Source organism: Indicator indicator, chromosome 2 (assembly GCF_027791375.1).
Source record: "Indicator indicator isolate 239-I01 chromosome 2, UM_Iind_1.1, whole genome shotgun sequence".
Classification (NCBI taxonomy): domain Eukaryota; kingdom Metazoa; phylum Chordata; class Aves; order Piciformes; family Indicatoridae; genus Indicator; species Indicator indicator.
The window spans coordinates 62,016,350-62,031,519 of record NC_072011.1 but is presented as its reverse complement, the minus strand read 5'-3'; the positions used below and the strand labels follow the sequence as shown (position 1 = coordinate 62,031,519).

The following is a 15,170-nucleotide window of genomic DNA, read 5'->3' as shown; positions in this document are numbered from 1 at the left end:
ATGAAACCTTGCAGTTTTGGAGGTTTTCTCTTGATTTTCCTGGACATTTAGCTTTACTACCCACAGAATACCACACCATCAACTTCAAGAAATAGTAACACCACAGGGCATCTGATCTGAAAAGATTCCAGGCCTGTTTTAAGCATTCACTAAGTACCACACTTCTATTATGTATGGTTATGTACATCAAAACAGCAGGACAGGGAGGTGATTCTGCCCCTTTGCTCTGTTGAGACTTCACCTGGTGTCCTGCATCCAGTTCTGGTGCTCACAGCATAAGAAGGACATGGAGCTGCTGGAGTGGGTCCAGAGGAGACCATGAAGATGATCAGAGGCCTGGAAAACCTCCCCTATGGGAACAGGATGAGAGAGTTGGGGCTGTGCAGCCTGGGGAAGCAAAGGCTCTGGGGAAACCTTAGAGTAGCCTTCCAGTACCTGAAGAGGGCCTACAAGAAAACCAGGAAGGGACTTTTTACAAGGGCTTGTAGTGATAGGTTGAGAGGGAATGGATTGAAGCTTGAAGAGGGTGGATTGTGACTAGAGATCAGGAAGAAATTATTTCCAGTAAGGGTGGTGAGACACTGGAACAGGTTGCCCAGGGAAGCTGTGAATGACACCTCCCTGGAAGTGTTCAAGGCCAGGCTGGATAAGGCCTTGAGCAACCTGGGCTAGTGGAAGGTGTCCCTGCCCATGGCAGGAAGGTTGGAACTAGATTATCTTCACGGTCCTTTCCAACACAAAGCATTCTATGCATTTTTTTGTAAGTGACTGCAGATGAACAATAGCATTGCTCACAATCACCCTTCTTGCTCTCCCATACCATCATGAAGCTATCACTGGCTATATGCTCTATATTCCTGAACTTCAGTCCTACATTCTGTAATCATTTAAATTACAGAACTGCCAAACTAGACAACAATTCTGTAGTTTCTAGAACAAAGTAATTAATTTCTTCCAGGTTTTAGGCACAGTTTAGGCTGTAGGACATCATAAAGCAACTTCCACTCTCATTTCAAATAACACCCTAGATGTGAATCCAAGATATAGTATAGTTCCTGTTTTTCCACCTGAAATTCAATTAGCTGTGATAAAAGCTAAAAAGGAATCTTTTTAGGAAAGAAGGACTGTAGAAGTTTACACAAACATGTTCATAAAATCATAAAATGGTTTGGGTTGGAAGGGACCTCCAAAGGTCATCTAGTCCAAACCCCTCCCCTTCAGTCAGCAGCAGCATCCTCCACCAGATCAGGCTGCTCAGAGCCTTGTCAAGCCTGACCTTGAATATCCCCAAGGATGGGGCCTGGAAAACCTGTTCTCACAGTTCAGGCTTCCCTGGGTATGGAAAGCTCTGATTCTTACCTATGAATACGCCACAGACTCAAGGCTGCTGCTCACAACTAGACCAGACCACCACAGCACCATCCAAAGTCTAGCACAGTTCTATAATGAGTACATTTTAACAACCATCCTCTAACTATTCCTTCCTGCCTCTTCCCTTTCAAATAAACCTTAAAGCTTGAGCAGTTATGTTTATTTCTCTGTGCATAGGGTTACAAAGCAACATGTTGTCACACAAATGATTGTCATCTTCATCCTGCAGGCCAGTGACAAAAAAAATACTGAGGTTGAATCCTACATTGCTTCCACCTCTTTCATCATCAGTAAACCATCTATGTGTGAAGACAGTGATAAAAGAAAAGGGAATATGGGATCAGACACTCGGAGTGAAGTGCCATGCAAAGCTCTTTCAACCATCTTCCAATTTGTCAGCAGCTGCAGCAGCTTCATCAATACTGCAAAAAGTGACAGGTTGAAGGATTCCAATACTCAGATGTCTAAACAAAAGCCTGTCTAAAAGTTTACCTCTTCCTTAGCTACAGATTCATAACCAAAGCAGCTGCCACTTCCCATATGTGCAGCATTATCAGCCCTGCTCTTGACACCGCAGCCTTCTGGGGTCACAGAGGGGGAACTGGGGAGAGGACATGGAAAAAAAAATTAAAAGCAGAGATTTGTGCATAAAAATTGAGCTTCAAATCCAGACTTGGGATCCCTCAGGGTACTTTTGGATTTGAAACACAAAAATAGATGATTTCTTTAGACTAGAATTTTAATTCATAAGCAATGTCTACAGTCTCCTCTCCATGGTGCCTAGCATTTTCTTGAGGAGAAAAAAATGAATCCTTTGCAGTGCTACATAACCCACAATGCAGAGCTGAATCTTGAGTATCCTTGCATTTTAAAACTAGCCTAAAACTCTAGTAAGTCATATCAGTATTGCTTTCTAAATGAGAAATGGCAGGAGGAGAAAGCCTGAACACTGAAACTTAGTCAGCATTCAAACTGGATCACATCCTAGCTGACATCCATCTCTGCCTGATGCAGTCTGTGCTATGAAGCTACAGCATAATTCTGCCCTAAAGACCTTTGGGAGTGTAACAGGGGAAAATGAAGAGGTTGATGGCAGAGCTGGCTGGAGTGCTGCTGCTGCCCAGTGTCACAAACCAGGTTTTCCCCACCATTAACCACTGTAGCACAGGCAGCCAGAGGCATTCAGATAACACTCGCACTTCAAGTCCAACCCCAGGATTTTGTTTCTTGCCTGTGGCAAGCACAGTGAAAGGCTGTGTTGTTCTTCAAAAGACTTGGTTATTCAAAGACATCCACTAATTGCACAGCTGCCTACATTTGAAGTCTCCTAGAGAGCATTCATTTGGACACAACCAACGGAGCTACAAGCACTGCCCCTGGTTAACAGCTGGAGCGGCGCAGGGCTTCACGACAAGATCAAGGGCTCAGCACCTCCTGTGACTGTGCAATGGTATTGAGGAGCGACTGCAGAGCACAGCTAAGACTCGTGTTTACCAGCTGTGTTGACACTCAGCCAGCAGCAGTGTTTTGGCCTGTGAAAGCCACTCCTGGTATTCCGTATCAATAACCACCACAGACCACCACACAAAAGAAGATTCACAGATTCATAAAATGGGTTGGGTTAGAAGGAACCTTTTAAGATCATCCAGTTCCAAGCCCCCTGCCACAGGCAGGGACACCTCCCACTAGACCAGGTTCGCTCAAGTCCTCATCTAACCTGGCCCTGAACACCTCCAGGGAGGGGGAATCCATGACCTCCCTGGGCAACCTGTGCCACTGTCTCACCACCCTCACTGGAAAGAATTTCTTCCTAATCTCCAGTTACAATCTGTCCTCAAGCTTCAATCCTTTCCCCCTGTCCTATCACTATAAGCCCTTGTAAAAAGTCCCCTCACAGCTTTCTTGTAGGCCCTCTTCAGGTACTGGAATGCTGCTAAACCTTAGAAGATCTCCCCAGAGCCTTCTCTTCCCCAGACTGAACAGCCCCAACTCTCTCAGCCTGTCCCCACAGGAGAGGTTCTCCAGGCCTCTGATCATCTTCATGACCTCCTCTGGACCTGCTCCAGCAGTCTGATGTCCTTCTTGTGCTGGGGGCCCTGGAATTGGATGCAGTGCTGCAGGTGGGGTCTGAGCAGAGCAGAGGGACAGAATCCCCTCCCTGTCCTGCTGTTCTCACTGCTTTGGATGCAGCTCAGCACACAGCTGCCTCCTAGGCTGTTAGTGACCATTGCTGGCTCATGAGGAGTTTATCACCAACTAACACCCCCAAATCCTTCTCCTCAAGGCTGCTCTCAAGCCACTCCTCACCCACCCTATATTCTATCACAAACACCATCATTTTCTGTAATCACAGTGCTGTGTGAAAGCAAATTCCAAGGTGCTTATTTCAGGAGTGTGAGAAGAACACCTGACACTGCAGCACTGAGCACTCGGAAGCAGTTTCTGATTGTAACAGGTTTTGAAACATGACTACAGACTTGGATGGTGTTGACATACACATACAGAGGTATGAGACATACACACAGAGAGTCATTCAGGTTGGAAAAGACCCTTAGGATCACCAAGTCCAACCAATAACCCTATTCTACAAGCTTCACCCCTAAACCAGATCCCCAAGCACCACATCCAAACCACCTTTAAACACATCCAGGCTTGGAGACTCCACCACCTCCCCAGGCAGCACATTCCAATGCCTGACCACTCTTGATGGGAAAAAAAGTTTCTTAATGTCCAGTCTAAACCTACCCTGCTGCAGTTTGAAGCTGTTCCTTCTTGTTCTATCTCTAATTACCTGTGAGAAGAGACCAGCACCAGCCTCTCCACAAGGTCCTTTCAGGTAGTTGTAGACAGCAATGAGGTCTCCTCTCAGCCTCCTCTTTTTCAAACTAAGCAGCCCCAGCTCCTTCAGTCACTCTTGGTAAGATTTATTCTCCAGGCCCTTCCCCAGCTTCGTTGCCCTCCTCTGCACTCACTCCAGCACCTCAATGTCTCTCTTATACTGGGGTGCCCAAAACTGGGCACAATACTTGAGGTGTGGCCTCAGCAGAGCTGAGTACAAGGGGACAATCACCTACATACACAAAGGCCCCAAGACACAGAGTTCTGATCTTCTCCCTTCCCCAGTGAAGCTGTCCAAACAGAAGAAGGGGTCCTCATTCCTGCCTAGCTATGCTGAAGTGTCTTGCTACTGGAATTTTTTAGAAGTGGACTTTTAAGGGGGGGGGGGGGGGGGGGGAGAAAGGGGTAGAATTTATATTTTCCTGTGAGCAGCCAAAGAAAATATGATTGGTATGTGCTGATGTAAACATCTTGGTTTAGTCAGATAGGGTTTCTTCCCAACACTTTTCCACGTTTCCCACAAACAGCAGTGCAGACTGGAATGCTGTGAGATACCTTATGCCCCAAAGTCAGCTACTTGTCTCAGTGCTACATGTCTGCACATTTCCTGTGCCTGAAAAGCAACAGCCTTATACAGAACATAGTCAGCCCTCCAGGGAGAGGGAATCTTACCGTTCACAACTGGATGCCAAAATTTAGGAGCAACTAACTAGTTCTCAGAGCTACAAAATCATCATCCCCAAAGTATCAACAACGTGACATCACATTTGCTTGCGTAAGAAACACTCAACTATTTTTTTAAAGCCATAATAGAATGAACTGAACACAATGATGCTAAGTGATGCAGATGATAAGACTGAAGGGTGGGATGGGTGCCATCCAGAGGGACCTGGGCAGGCTGGAGAGGTGAGCTGAGGAGAACCTCATGAGGTTCAATAAGGCAAAGTGCAAGGTCCTGAACCTAGGTCCAGGCAGCCCTTGATACCAATCCACGCTAGGGGCTGATGAGATTGAGAGCAGCCCTGAAGAAAAGAACTTGGGAGGGCTGGGTGGATGAGAAGCTGGATGTGAGGCAGCAGTGGGCACTTGCAGCCCAGAAGGCCAATGGTAGCCTGAGCTGCATCTACAGAAGCGTGGCCAGCAGATGGAGAGAGGGGGTCCTGCCACTCTGCTCTGCTGAGACCTCACTTGCAGTGCTGTGTCCAGTTGTGGGACCCCCAAAACAAGAGAGACATGGACCTGTTAGAGTGGCTCCACAGCAGGGCCACAAAGCCAATCAGAGGGCTGGAGCACCTCTTCTATCAAGACAGGCTGAAAGAATTGGGGCTATTCAGAAAGGAAAAGAGAAGGGTCTGAAAAAACCTTATAGATACATTTCAGTATCTGAACATGACCCAGAGGAAGGCTGGGGAGGGACTGTTCAGAAGGGCTTGTGGTGATAGGATGAGGGGCAATGGTTTGAAACTGGAGCAGGGCAGATTTAGTTAGGTTGGACATCAGGAGTGGGGAAATACTGGAACAGGTTGCCCAGGGATATGGTCAAGGCCCTGTCCTGCAGACATTCAAGATCACACATGATGTGGCCCTGGGCAGCCTGATCTAGGTGGAGATGTCCCTGCTGACTGCAGGGGAGTTGGACAAGATGACCTTTGAGGGTCCCCTCCAACCCAATGCAATCTTTGAATCTTTGACTTCGGTATTAGCAGAACCATCAATAAGCTGCACTTTACACTGCTGAGAGACTCTAAGAGCTGCTGCCCAGTTGCTTTACCTTTTCCAGCAGCATTCTTCAGCTCCCTGGTCCTTGTGTTTGGAGTTAAGTTTTTCAAACCATGCTGCCTGAAGCCAGCACAATGAAACACTTGATGTCCACATTATTAATTTTACCAGGATAATCCTCCTCCTCCACAAGCACAACATCTGTGTTTCTTAAAGACAGTGCTCTCTCACATAAAATGCTAAATAAGTAATTTTATGCATGCAGAGGGGAGGGGCATGTCATTAATTTGACAAAAAAGGGAAGAATTCTCAAACTGGCAGCAAAAAGGATAAGGGAGGGAAGCAAAGTAGGAACAATGAATCTCACAGTTATAAGCAGCAAGTAGTTTAATCCACTTTTTGTCTACATCAAAATGCTTGACTATGCAAACTGAAGCAACTGAGGAGCAGAAAATTCAAAATAAGAACAGGTCTGAGAGAGTGCCAAAGAAAACTTGCAGTCACTTTGTAGTCTACAGAATTTCAGAACTCTGTTGATTCAGGAGACAAAAATGACTCCTCCCAATAACCTAGAACAATCTTGGGCTCATTTACAGTTTGCTGGAAAGAAAAATACATTCTTCCAGATTTCCTAATCTATCTCAGTAAACTACTGTTATCCACTGAATCATACAAGTATTTTGCAGTTTAATACTAATATAGGTTCTGGTGCCTTAGGAAGCAGAAAATCTTAGCTGTCTTTTTTCCTACCTTGCTAGGATATTTCCTGGTTATTTTAAAAAAATCACAGAATCACAGTATATCAGAGGTTGGAAGTGACCCCCACAGATCATCAAGTCCAACCTCCCTGCCAAAAGCAGGATCACTTAGGGTAGTCTACACAGGAATGCATCCAGATGGGTTTGAAAGTCTCCAGAGAAGGAGACTCCACAACCTTTCTGGGCAGCCTGCTCCAGGGTTCTGCCACCCTCACAGTGAAAAAGTTTCTCCTTGTGTTCTCATGGAAGCTCCTTTGCTCCAGCTTGTACCCACTGCCCCTTGTCCTGTCACTGGACATCCCTGAGCAGAGCCTGGCTCTGTCCTCCTGACACTGCCCTGCGCATCTTTATCAACATGAATGAGGTCACCCCTCAGGCTCCTCTTCTCCAAGCTAAAAGACCCATCTCCCTCAGCAGGGAGATATTCCACCCCCCTCATCACCTTTGTGTCTATGTGCTGGACTCTTTCAAGCAGTTGAAGTTCAAGCAGTTGAAGTAAGAAATAAGCTTGCAAATACTTGGCAAGTCCAACTTTAAGAACACACAAAATCAAACACCCCCACTGAGAGGGCTTCAGTTTTCCCCTTTACTTAAGATTTAGACAATTAATTATGGTCCTGCTAGCTCTCTCAGGTAAGGAATCAGAAAGAAACACTGTTCATGGAAGAGGAGAACTAAGCAATTACACAGACTGTCCCAAGAAGAGGATGGGGACAGTTCCACTCTCACTATTCATGGGCCGATTCACCACAAAAAAGCTTCCTGAGAAAAGAACCACAGGGCTTTTGTGGTTTAGCTGCTGGGGAGTTTGATGCTGATTTAGCAGACAGAAATGACTTCTCTTGACAAATCAGTATAAGGCAGCTTTCACATAGGATTCTTGTGACAATAAGGAACCCACATCAGGGATTTTTCTTGCATCTTGCACAATCTGTGCATGAACTCAGCTGCCAGCTACTATAGCAACAAGCAGGCAAGCACATGTTAATGGAAAACACAACAACTTCTGTGCCAGAGGTTCAGAGTGAAGATAAATCATCCATCACTGACTTCAGCCTTTAGTCTCCTTTATCAAGATACATTACTCCAGATGGATCAAAACCATAAGTAATAAAGTAGCTAAATAAACACTACTCTTATTTTTATAGTTAGAGTATCAGTATTGCTGAACTGATTAAAAAAGCTAGGTCTTTATACCAACAGAGAACAGAGAGAGATCATCCAATCCAACCCCCTGCCAGAGTAGGATCACCTAGGGCAGGTCACACAGGAACACATCCAGGAAGGTTTTGATAGTCTCTAAGAGAAGATGACTCCACAGCCTCTCTGGGCAGAAAATTCGAGGGCTCTGGCACCCTCACAGTAAAGAAGTTTTTCCTCATCTTGAGGTGCAGCTTCCTGTGTTCTAGTTACCCCTTGTGTATCCATTGCCTCTTGTCCTACTACAGGACACCACTGAAAAGAGTCTGGCACTTTCTTTTTGGCAGCCACCCCTCAGGTATTTATAGGCATCGATCAGATCCCCTCTCAGCCTTCTCTTCTCCAGACAAAACAGCCTCAGGTGTCTCAGTCTTTCTTCACAGGAGAAATGTTCAAGTCCCTTAATCACCTTCCAGCAGGCCTCCAGCTGCTGACTGGAAAGGATTAGAGTCAAGCAAACGAATGAACAGACAGCTGACATGTGGTCTTTTAAGACATGTGAACTTGCCTCTCTCAAATTTTAAGAGAGACTGAAAAAGAGCTGTCAAAGAATGCATCACTCAGAACCTTAAACATTAGGTGGGTCTACAGTATCTATTATACCTGAATAATGTAGGGGCCTGGACATCAGTATTTTGCTCTTAACATACCCTTCTCAGTGCTACAGATTTGCAAGAGCATTATCCAAAGCTTTCTCTCCACCTCCCTCAAACACATACCTCCCCAAAGGCTCCTCGACCAATCACCTTCAGGATTTCAAAATCTTCTTTGTGTAGTCGCATCTGTTTCACTTTAGATGTAAAGGGTTTGGCTGAAACAAAGGAAAATATCAGTTGTCAAAAAAACACCCTCAAAAACATCAAAACAAACAAACAGACAAAAAACCCAAAGAAGGTAACAATGAACATAAAATAGATGCAATCAGAGCTCTAAAAACAACAGACTGTGTTCCTTAAATACCTCGTCTCCCTAAACATAATTCCATGAAGTTTAAAGCTAGGAATAATGACTTGTAAGAACTAAGCCAAAAGTACTGTGAGAAAAAGTTTATGAAGCATGCTTGCTTTTGCCTTTCTTTTTTTAAAAAAAAAAGAGAGGAGAGAGACCAAAGTGAGAAAAGGAGAGAAGGAGCACAGAGAGAAAGAGCAAAGAAAAAAAAGGAGAAAAAGAGCAAAGAGACAAAAGGAGAGAAAGAGCAAAGAGACAAAAGCAGAGAAAAAGAAAACAGAGGGGGGAAAAAAAAAACAAAAAAGGAAAACGAGAAAAAAGACCAAAAAGAGTGAAAACAGAAAAAGCAAAAAAGAAAAAAAAAAAGAAAAAAGGAAAAGACAAAAAATAAAGAAAAATTTTAAAAAGGAAAAAATATAAAAAGAAAAATGAGAAAAGAAAAAAGATAAAGAAAAAAAAAAACCCAAAAGCAAGGTTCATTACATTTCTCTACACCATTTGGAGTTCAGAGACATCCACAGTAGCTCTGCTGTATGTTGTTAACAACGAAGTATAATATAATTATTGGAGAATAGATTCATTTCTCTGTCAAACAGCAAAACCAGTATCATGCAGTATTTTTGGAGATCACTTCCTCACCAGAGGGGACACTTAACAGTCAATTCCTGTCTTTTGGAAGTGAGAATGGCTATACTCAAGACATTATCAACCCCCTCATGTATAGAGTCAAGCTCTAATTCCCTCCGTTTTCCCCTCTTTCACAGGATCTTTCAAAGCAGTAAGCAAAAGATGTAAGGCCCTGGATGCCCCCTCCCTGGAGGTGCTGAAGGCCAGGTTGGATGAGGCCTTGAGCAACCTGTTCTAGTGGGAGGTGACTGTGTCCATGGGAGGGGGGTTGGAAGCAGACGATGATCTTTAGGGTCCTTTCCAATTCAAACCATTCTATGACTCTATGAAAATAAGGTGGTGTATCCCAGCCAGGTAATTCCAGTACTCTTTGCAGTGTAACAGTCTCAAGCAGGATCGTTCCTCCCTTTCAGCTCCATTTAGCACTAAATCTAACAAGTCCTGGGTCATTAGAATAGAATAGAATAGAATAGAATCAAGAAGGTTGGAAGAGACCTCAAGGATCATCGAGTCCAACCTGTCACCCTACACCTCATGCCTATCTAAACCATGGCACCAAGTTACCCACATGCTGTCTGCAGGCAGGCTAAACATCCAAGTTACTGACAACCAGAAACCAAATAACACAACCTTGGGGGGGGCAGAGTGGGGGAACAAACCACAAAATGTTAAATACTAAAAACTTTAAATAATAATTATTTTAATAATTATCATTATTATTATTTAAAAATAAGCGTTTTCATAGAATGAGGAAGGGACCTCAGAGATCATCTACTCCAACCCACCTGGGCAGGGATGTCCTCTCAGCTAGACTTGGTTGCCCAAGGCCTCATCCAGCCTGACCTTGAACACCTCCAGGCAGGAGGCATCCACAGCCTCCCTGGGCAACCTGTTCCAGAGTCTCACCACCCTCATGCTGAAGAGCTTCTTCCTACGATCCAGTCAATTTTAAGACACGTTCCTTCAAGGCACTACAAACACCTTTGTCCAAAACCCTACTGCCTGCTACTCAGCAAAGCACTTTTTTATAGATTCATAAATTGCTTGAGGTAGGAAGGGACCCCCCTGCCATGGGTAGGGACACCTTGCGCTAAACCAGGTCGCTCAAGGTCTCATCCAACCTGGCCTTGATCACCTCCAAGGAGGGGGCATCCATGACCAACCTCAACAACCTGTTCCAGCATAAGAAGCCCTTTCCTGGGCTTTCTTGTAGACTCTCCTATGAAGACAGGCTGCAAGAATTGGGGCTGTTTAGCCAGGAGAAGGGAAAGGTCCAGGGAGGCCTAAGAGCTACATTTCAGTATCTGAGGGTGACCTACAGGAAGGCTGGGGAGGGACTGTTCAGAAGGGCTTCTGGGGATAGGATGAGGGACAGTGGTTTGAAACTGGAGCAGGGGAGATTTAGGTTGGACATCAGGAGGAAGTTCTGCACAGTGAGAGAGGTGAAATACTGGAACAGGTTGCCCAGGGATGTGGTTGAGGTCCTATCCCTGGAGACATTCCAGGTCAGACGGGATGTGTCCCTGCGCAGCCTGCTCTAGTCACAGATGTCCCTGCTGAGTACAGTGGGGTTGGACAAGATGTCCTTTGAGGGTCCCTTCTAACCCGATGCAGTTTGAATCCGTGGCTTTAATGCAAATATTAACACAAGTGAAGAAATTAAACCAAGCCTTTTAACTTGAAATCCAACTGATTGAAAACAAATGTGGAGTTCTCCACTTCAGAATTTTTTTACCGTTATAGGCCTGGCTGGAGTATAAGGAAAAAATATCTTGTTAACAAGCAACAGCATAGTTGTTTAAACCACAAAACTCTTCCTCACTTTATGTTGTAAGGAAAGGGCTGTCATTCTTTAATTATTACATTTTGGAATCTTCCAGGGTTCCCATAGGGACACCGGGAAAATAAACATTGTTAGAACTACTGCAGTAAAATAACAGCCGACAAAAATAGGCTTGGAGTAGATTTAATGATTTGTAACATATTGGTGTTAGTGGAAAAGTTTGTAAACCCTTCTCTTTATCATCTCTAGCAAGAGACATCTCAAACCACAGCCAAGCAGTTTTAAGAAGAAACGTACAGTCCAAGAAAAGAGAGGAAGGAAAAAATAAAATACAGAGAAGGAAAATGAAAATAAAGAAAGTGCCCCAGGAATGTGCTCCAAATAGCTTGTTCAAAAAAAAAAAAAAAAAGTCAATTTGCTTTATCATCAGTGTTGTTTGTCTTCTGTGCAAACATCTGCTGTTCTTGTGGCAACAGCAGTCTCAAGTACAAAATACTTGGCCTGGCCAAGGGGCTTGGAAAGGGTGATCTCCAGACAGCCGTTTCGTGCATCCAGCTCTCCAGACTATGAGGTTAGCAGGCAGACTTCCTGCAACCACTCCGGCAATGCCATTGGAGCTGTTAAGAAGACAGCAAAGGGTAACGACAGCAAAGGAAATGGTTTGCAAATTGCAGTGTGCTCAAAGGGTTCCCAGCAATGCAGCTCACTTGAAACACACAGGTACACAGCCACCACCTGTTCACAGCCCCATGCCCCTGTGCAGAACCCTCATGAATGGAATGGGCATCACTGAAAAGAGCCTGGCTCCAACCTCCTGACAGCCACTCTGCAGATATTTGTAGACATTGAGGAGGTCTCCTCTCAGCCTTCTTTTCTCCAGACTAATCAGCCCCAGGCCTCTCAGTCTTTCCTCATCAGATAGATGAGTCAGTCCCCTAACCATCCTCATAGCTCTCTGCTGAACTCTCACCAGTAGTTCCTTGTCCCACTTGAACTGGGGAGCCTAGAACTGGACACAATATTCCAGATGTGGTCTAATTAGGGCTTAGTACAGGGGCAAAGAACCTCCCTTGATCTGCTGGCCACACTTCATAATGCACCCAAGTATACCACTGGCCTTTTTGGCCACCAGGGCACATTGCTGTCTCATAGATACCTTATTATCAACCAGGACCCAAGGTCCTTCCCCACAGAGCTGCTTTTCAGCAGGCCAACCCCTAACCTGTGCTGGTGCATGGTACTGTTCCTCCCCATGTGCAGCACTCTTGCACTTGTCCTTACTGACTTTCGTTCAACTCTAATTCCTTGCACTTAAATCAATTATACATGGCAAGGAAAACAAACAAACAAACCAACCACCAAAAACAATCTCCCAATTCACCCTCAGGGGTGACCAATGGACAGAAGTGTTGTAAACTAAGCTGAGCTGAGATGTTTTGTCAAACAAGGTGAACCTGTCACAACTATTCCTTCTACTTATTTACATCTCTGTGGGGCTTTTCTCAGATTTTATGCTCTAGCCCATTCATTCCACTTATGCTTAAAATGCATTCAAACTATTAAAAAAACCCCAGTAAATTCTACAAATGTTTGAAATTTAGACTAATTTTTTTTTCCAGTTGAAATTTGATCAGAATTTCACCTGAAGTAACTTGTGAAGCACACAGAGCAACAGTCAGGAGGACACCAGCTCCCAAGTCAGGCATATTCAATGATCTTTGCAGTAAGGGTTTTGAGACACTGGAACAGGTTGCCCAGGGAGGTCGTGGATGCCTCCTCCCTGGAGATGTTCAAGGCCAGGCTGGATGAGGCCTTGACCATCCTGATTTAGTGGAAAGTGTCCCTGCCCATGGCATCTTCCACTAGACCATGTTGCTCAAGGCCCTGCCCAACCTGGCATTGAACACCTTAAGGAAGTTGACATCTACAACCTCCCTGGGCAACCTCTTCTAGTGTCTCACCACCCTTACTGTAAAGAATTTTTTCCTAATCTCCAGTCTGAATCTCCCCTCTTCCAGCTCAAAGTCATTGCCCTTCATCCTATCACTACAAGCCCTTATAAAAAGTCCCTCATCAGCATTCTTGTAAGCCCCCTTTAGCTACCAGAAGGCTGCTCTAAGGTCTCCCTGGAGCCTTCTTTTCTCCAGGCTGAACTATGAGAGAAGTAGATTGGAAAGGAAACAACCCCTATGAAAAACCAACTGCTTGGCATTTCAAGACAAAGCCCCATTTCCTTCAGTAGTTAAAAATAATTACAAATACATATTGAGCTTTCCTAGGCAAAGGAGAAAAAAAAAACCAAAACACTACCACCTCATAACCTAAGAGACTGGCACTGAACTAAACGGCAGAAGGCTCTCTGAGTCTTCCTAACATTGTCCTTCAGAAAACAAAAGAAATTAAAGAAGAACAAATGAGACTAATCCATCAACAGCTTTGTTTTTGAAAGCTTTCTCTGCTTTTGAAATTCCTGCTAAATTGCTGGAAGGAATTTAACAAGTGTTTTTATTTTACAGGCTCAGTCCAAAACCTGAAGCATTTTGTGTTTTCCACTGGTTTCTATCAGCTGTGATTATGAAATGCACAAATAGCCTTTTTGAGTTAAGACAGACCATAAACGGAGGTTTCAAAAACACTCTGGAGCAGGAGGTGTGAGAAAATAGCTCCTCCCAAAATAAACAGCATGGCTCAAAACAAAGGAGAAAAAAAATGACAACCAGGAAAGGCAGAGCTGCTTAAAAACTCATTTCATTCATAGAATCATAGAATGGTCCAGGCCACAAGGGACCTCCAAAGGTCATCCAGTCCGACCTCCCCACAGCCAGCAGGGACATGCCCAACTAGATCAGGTTGCCCAGAGCCTTGTTGAGTTTTACCTTGAGCACCTCCAGGGATGGGGCCTCAACCACCTCCCTGGGCAACCTGTTCCAGTGTTCCACCACCCTCACAGTAAAGAACTTATTCCTGATATCCAATCTAAATCTGCTCTTCTCTAGTCTTGTAGCCCCCTTCAGCTACTGGCAGGCTGCTATTAGGTCTCCCCAGAGCCTCCTCTTCTCCAGGCTGAACACCCCCAGCCCCCTCAGCCTGTCCATGTGGCAGAGGTGCTCCAACCCCCTGATCATTTTCGTGGCCCTCCTCTGGACCCTCTCCATCAGGTCCATGTCCTTCTTATATTAAGGGCTCCAGAACTGTACACAGTACTCCAGGTGATGTCTCACCAGAGCGAAGTGGCAGAATCACCTCTCTGCCTCTGCTGGCCATGCTCCTTGTGATGCAGCCAAGGACGTAAATGACCTTCTGGGCTGCAAGCACACACTGCCTGCTCAAGTTCAGCCTCTCATCCATCTGCACCCCCAAATCCTTCTCCACAGGGGTGCTTTCTATCACCTCATCCCCCAGTCTGTGTTGACAGCAAGGATTGCTCTGGCCCAGGTGCAGAACCTTGCACTTGGTCCTGTTGAACCCCACAAGGTTCACCTGTGCCCACCTCTCCAGCTTGTCCAGTCCACCTGACATTCTGTCCCTCTGCCGTATCGACACCACCACACAGCTTGGTGTCATCTGCAAACTTGCTGATGGTGCATTCTTAATTGTGAGAAGGGAAAAGAAATTTGTGCTCTCCACCCACCTACAGCTGGCAAAACAGCACAAGGAAGCTTTGTCGCTGCTTCTGCCAACCCTCTGGAGGAAACCAGGGGCAAAGTGCTGCCACTGACAGCGAGAGTGGCTCGACCACAGAGCATCAGTGAAGGCAATGTACAAAACGAGAGGCACAAACACCCTTCTCACTTTTAACAGTTAAGATTCAGTTGTCCCTCCCTCAGAACATTTTTAGCATGTTTTTCCTCAAGAACAGTTAAGGGCCAACATCTGTAAGCACAAGTTAAGAATCTGGCATTTCCCAAGAATGAGAAGCATGTCCA

At 45.1% G+C, this 15,170-nt stretch overlaps 1 protein-coding gene across 4 annotated transcripts in view; it reads right to left on the bottom strand.

The window, feature by feature from the left end:
• Window positions 1-15,170, bottom strand: part of CDC42BPA (CDC42 binding protein kinase alpha) — a 198,421-nt gene that overhangs the window by 124,426 nt on the left and 58,825 nt on the right. For all 4 annotated transcript variants that reach the window (XM_054398449.1, XM_054398441.1, XM_054398457.1 and 1 more), the window contains exon 2: window positions 8,606-8,697. In XM_054398449.1, the coding sequence (XP_054254424.1) occupies window positions 8,606-8,697 (92 nt within the window). The remainder of the gene's footprint in view (window positions 1-8,605; window positions 8,698-15,170) is intronic.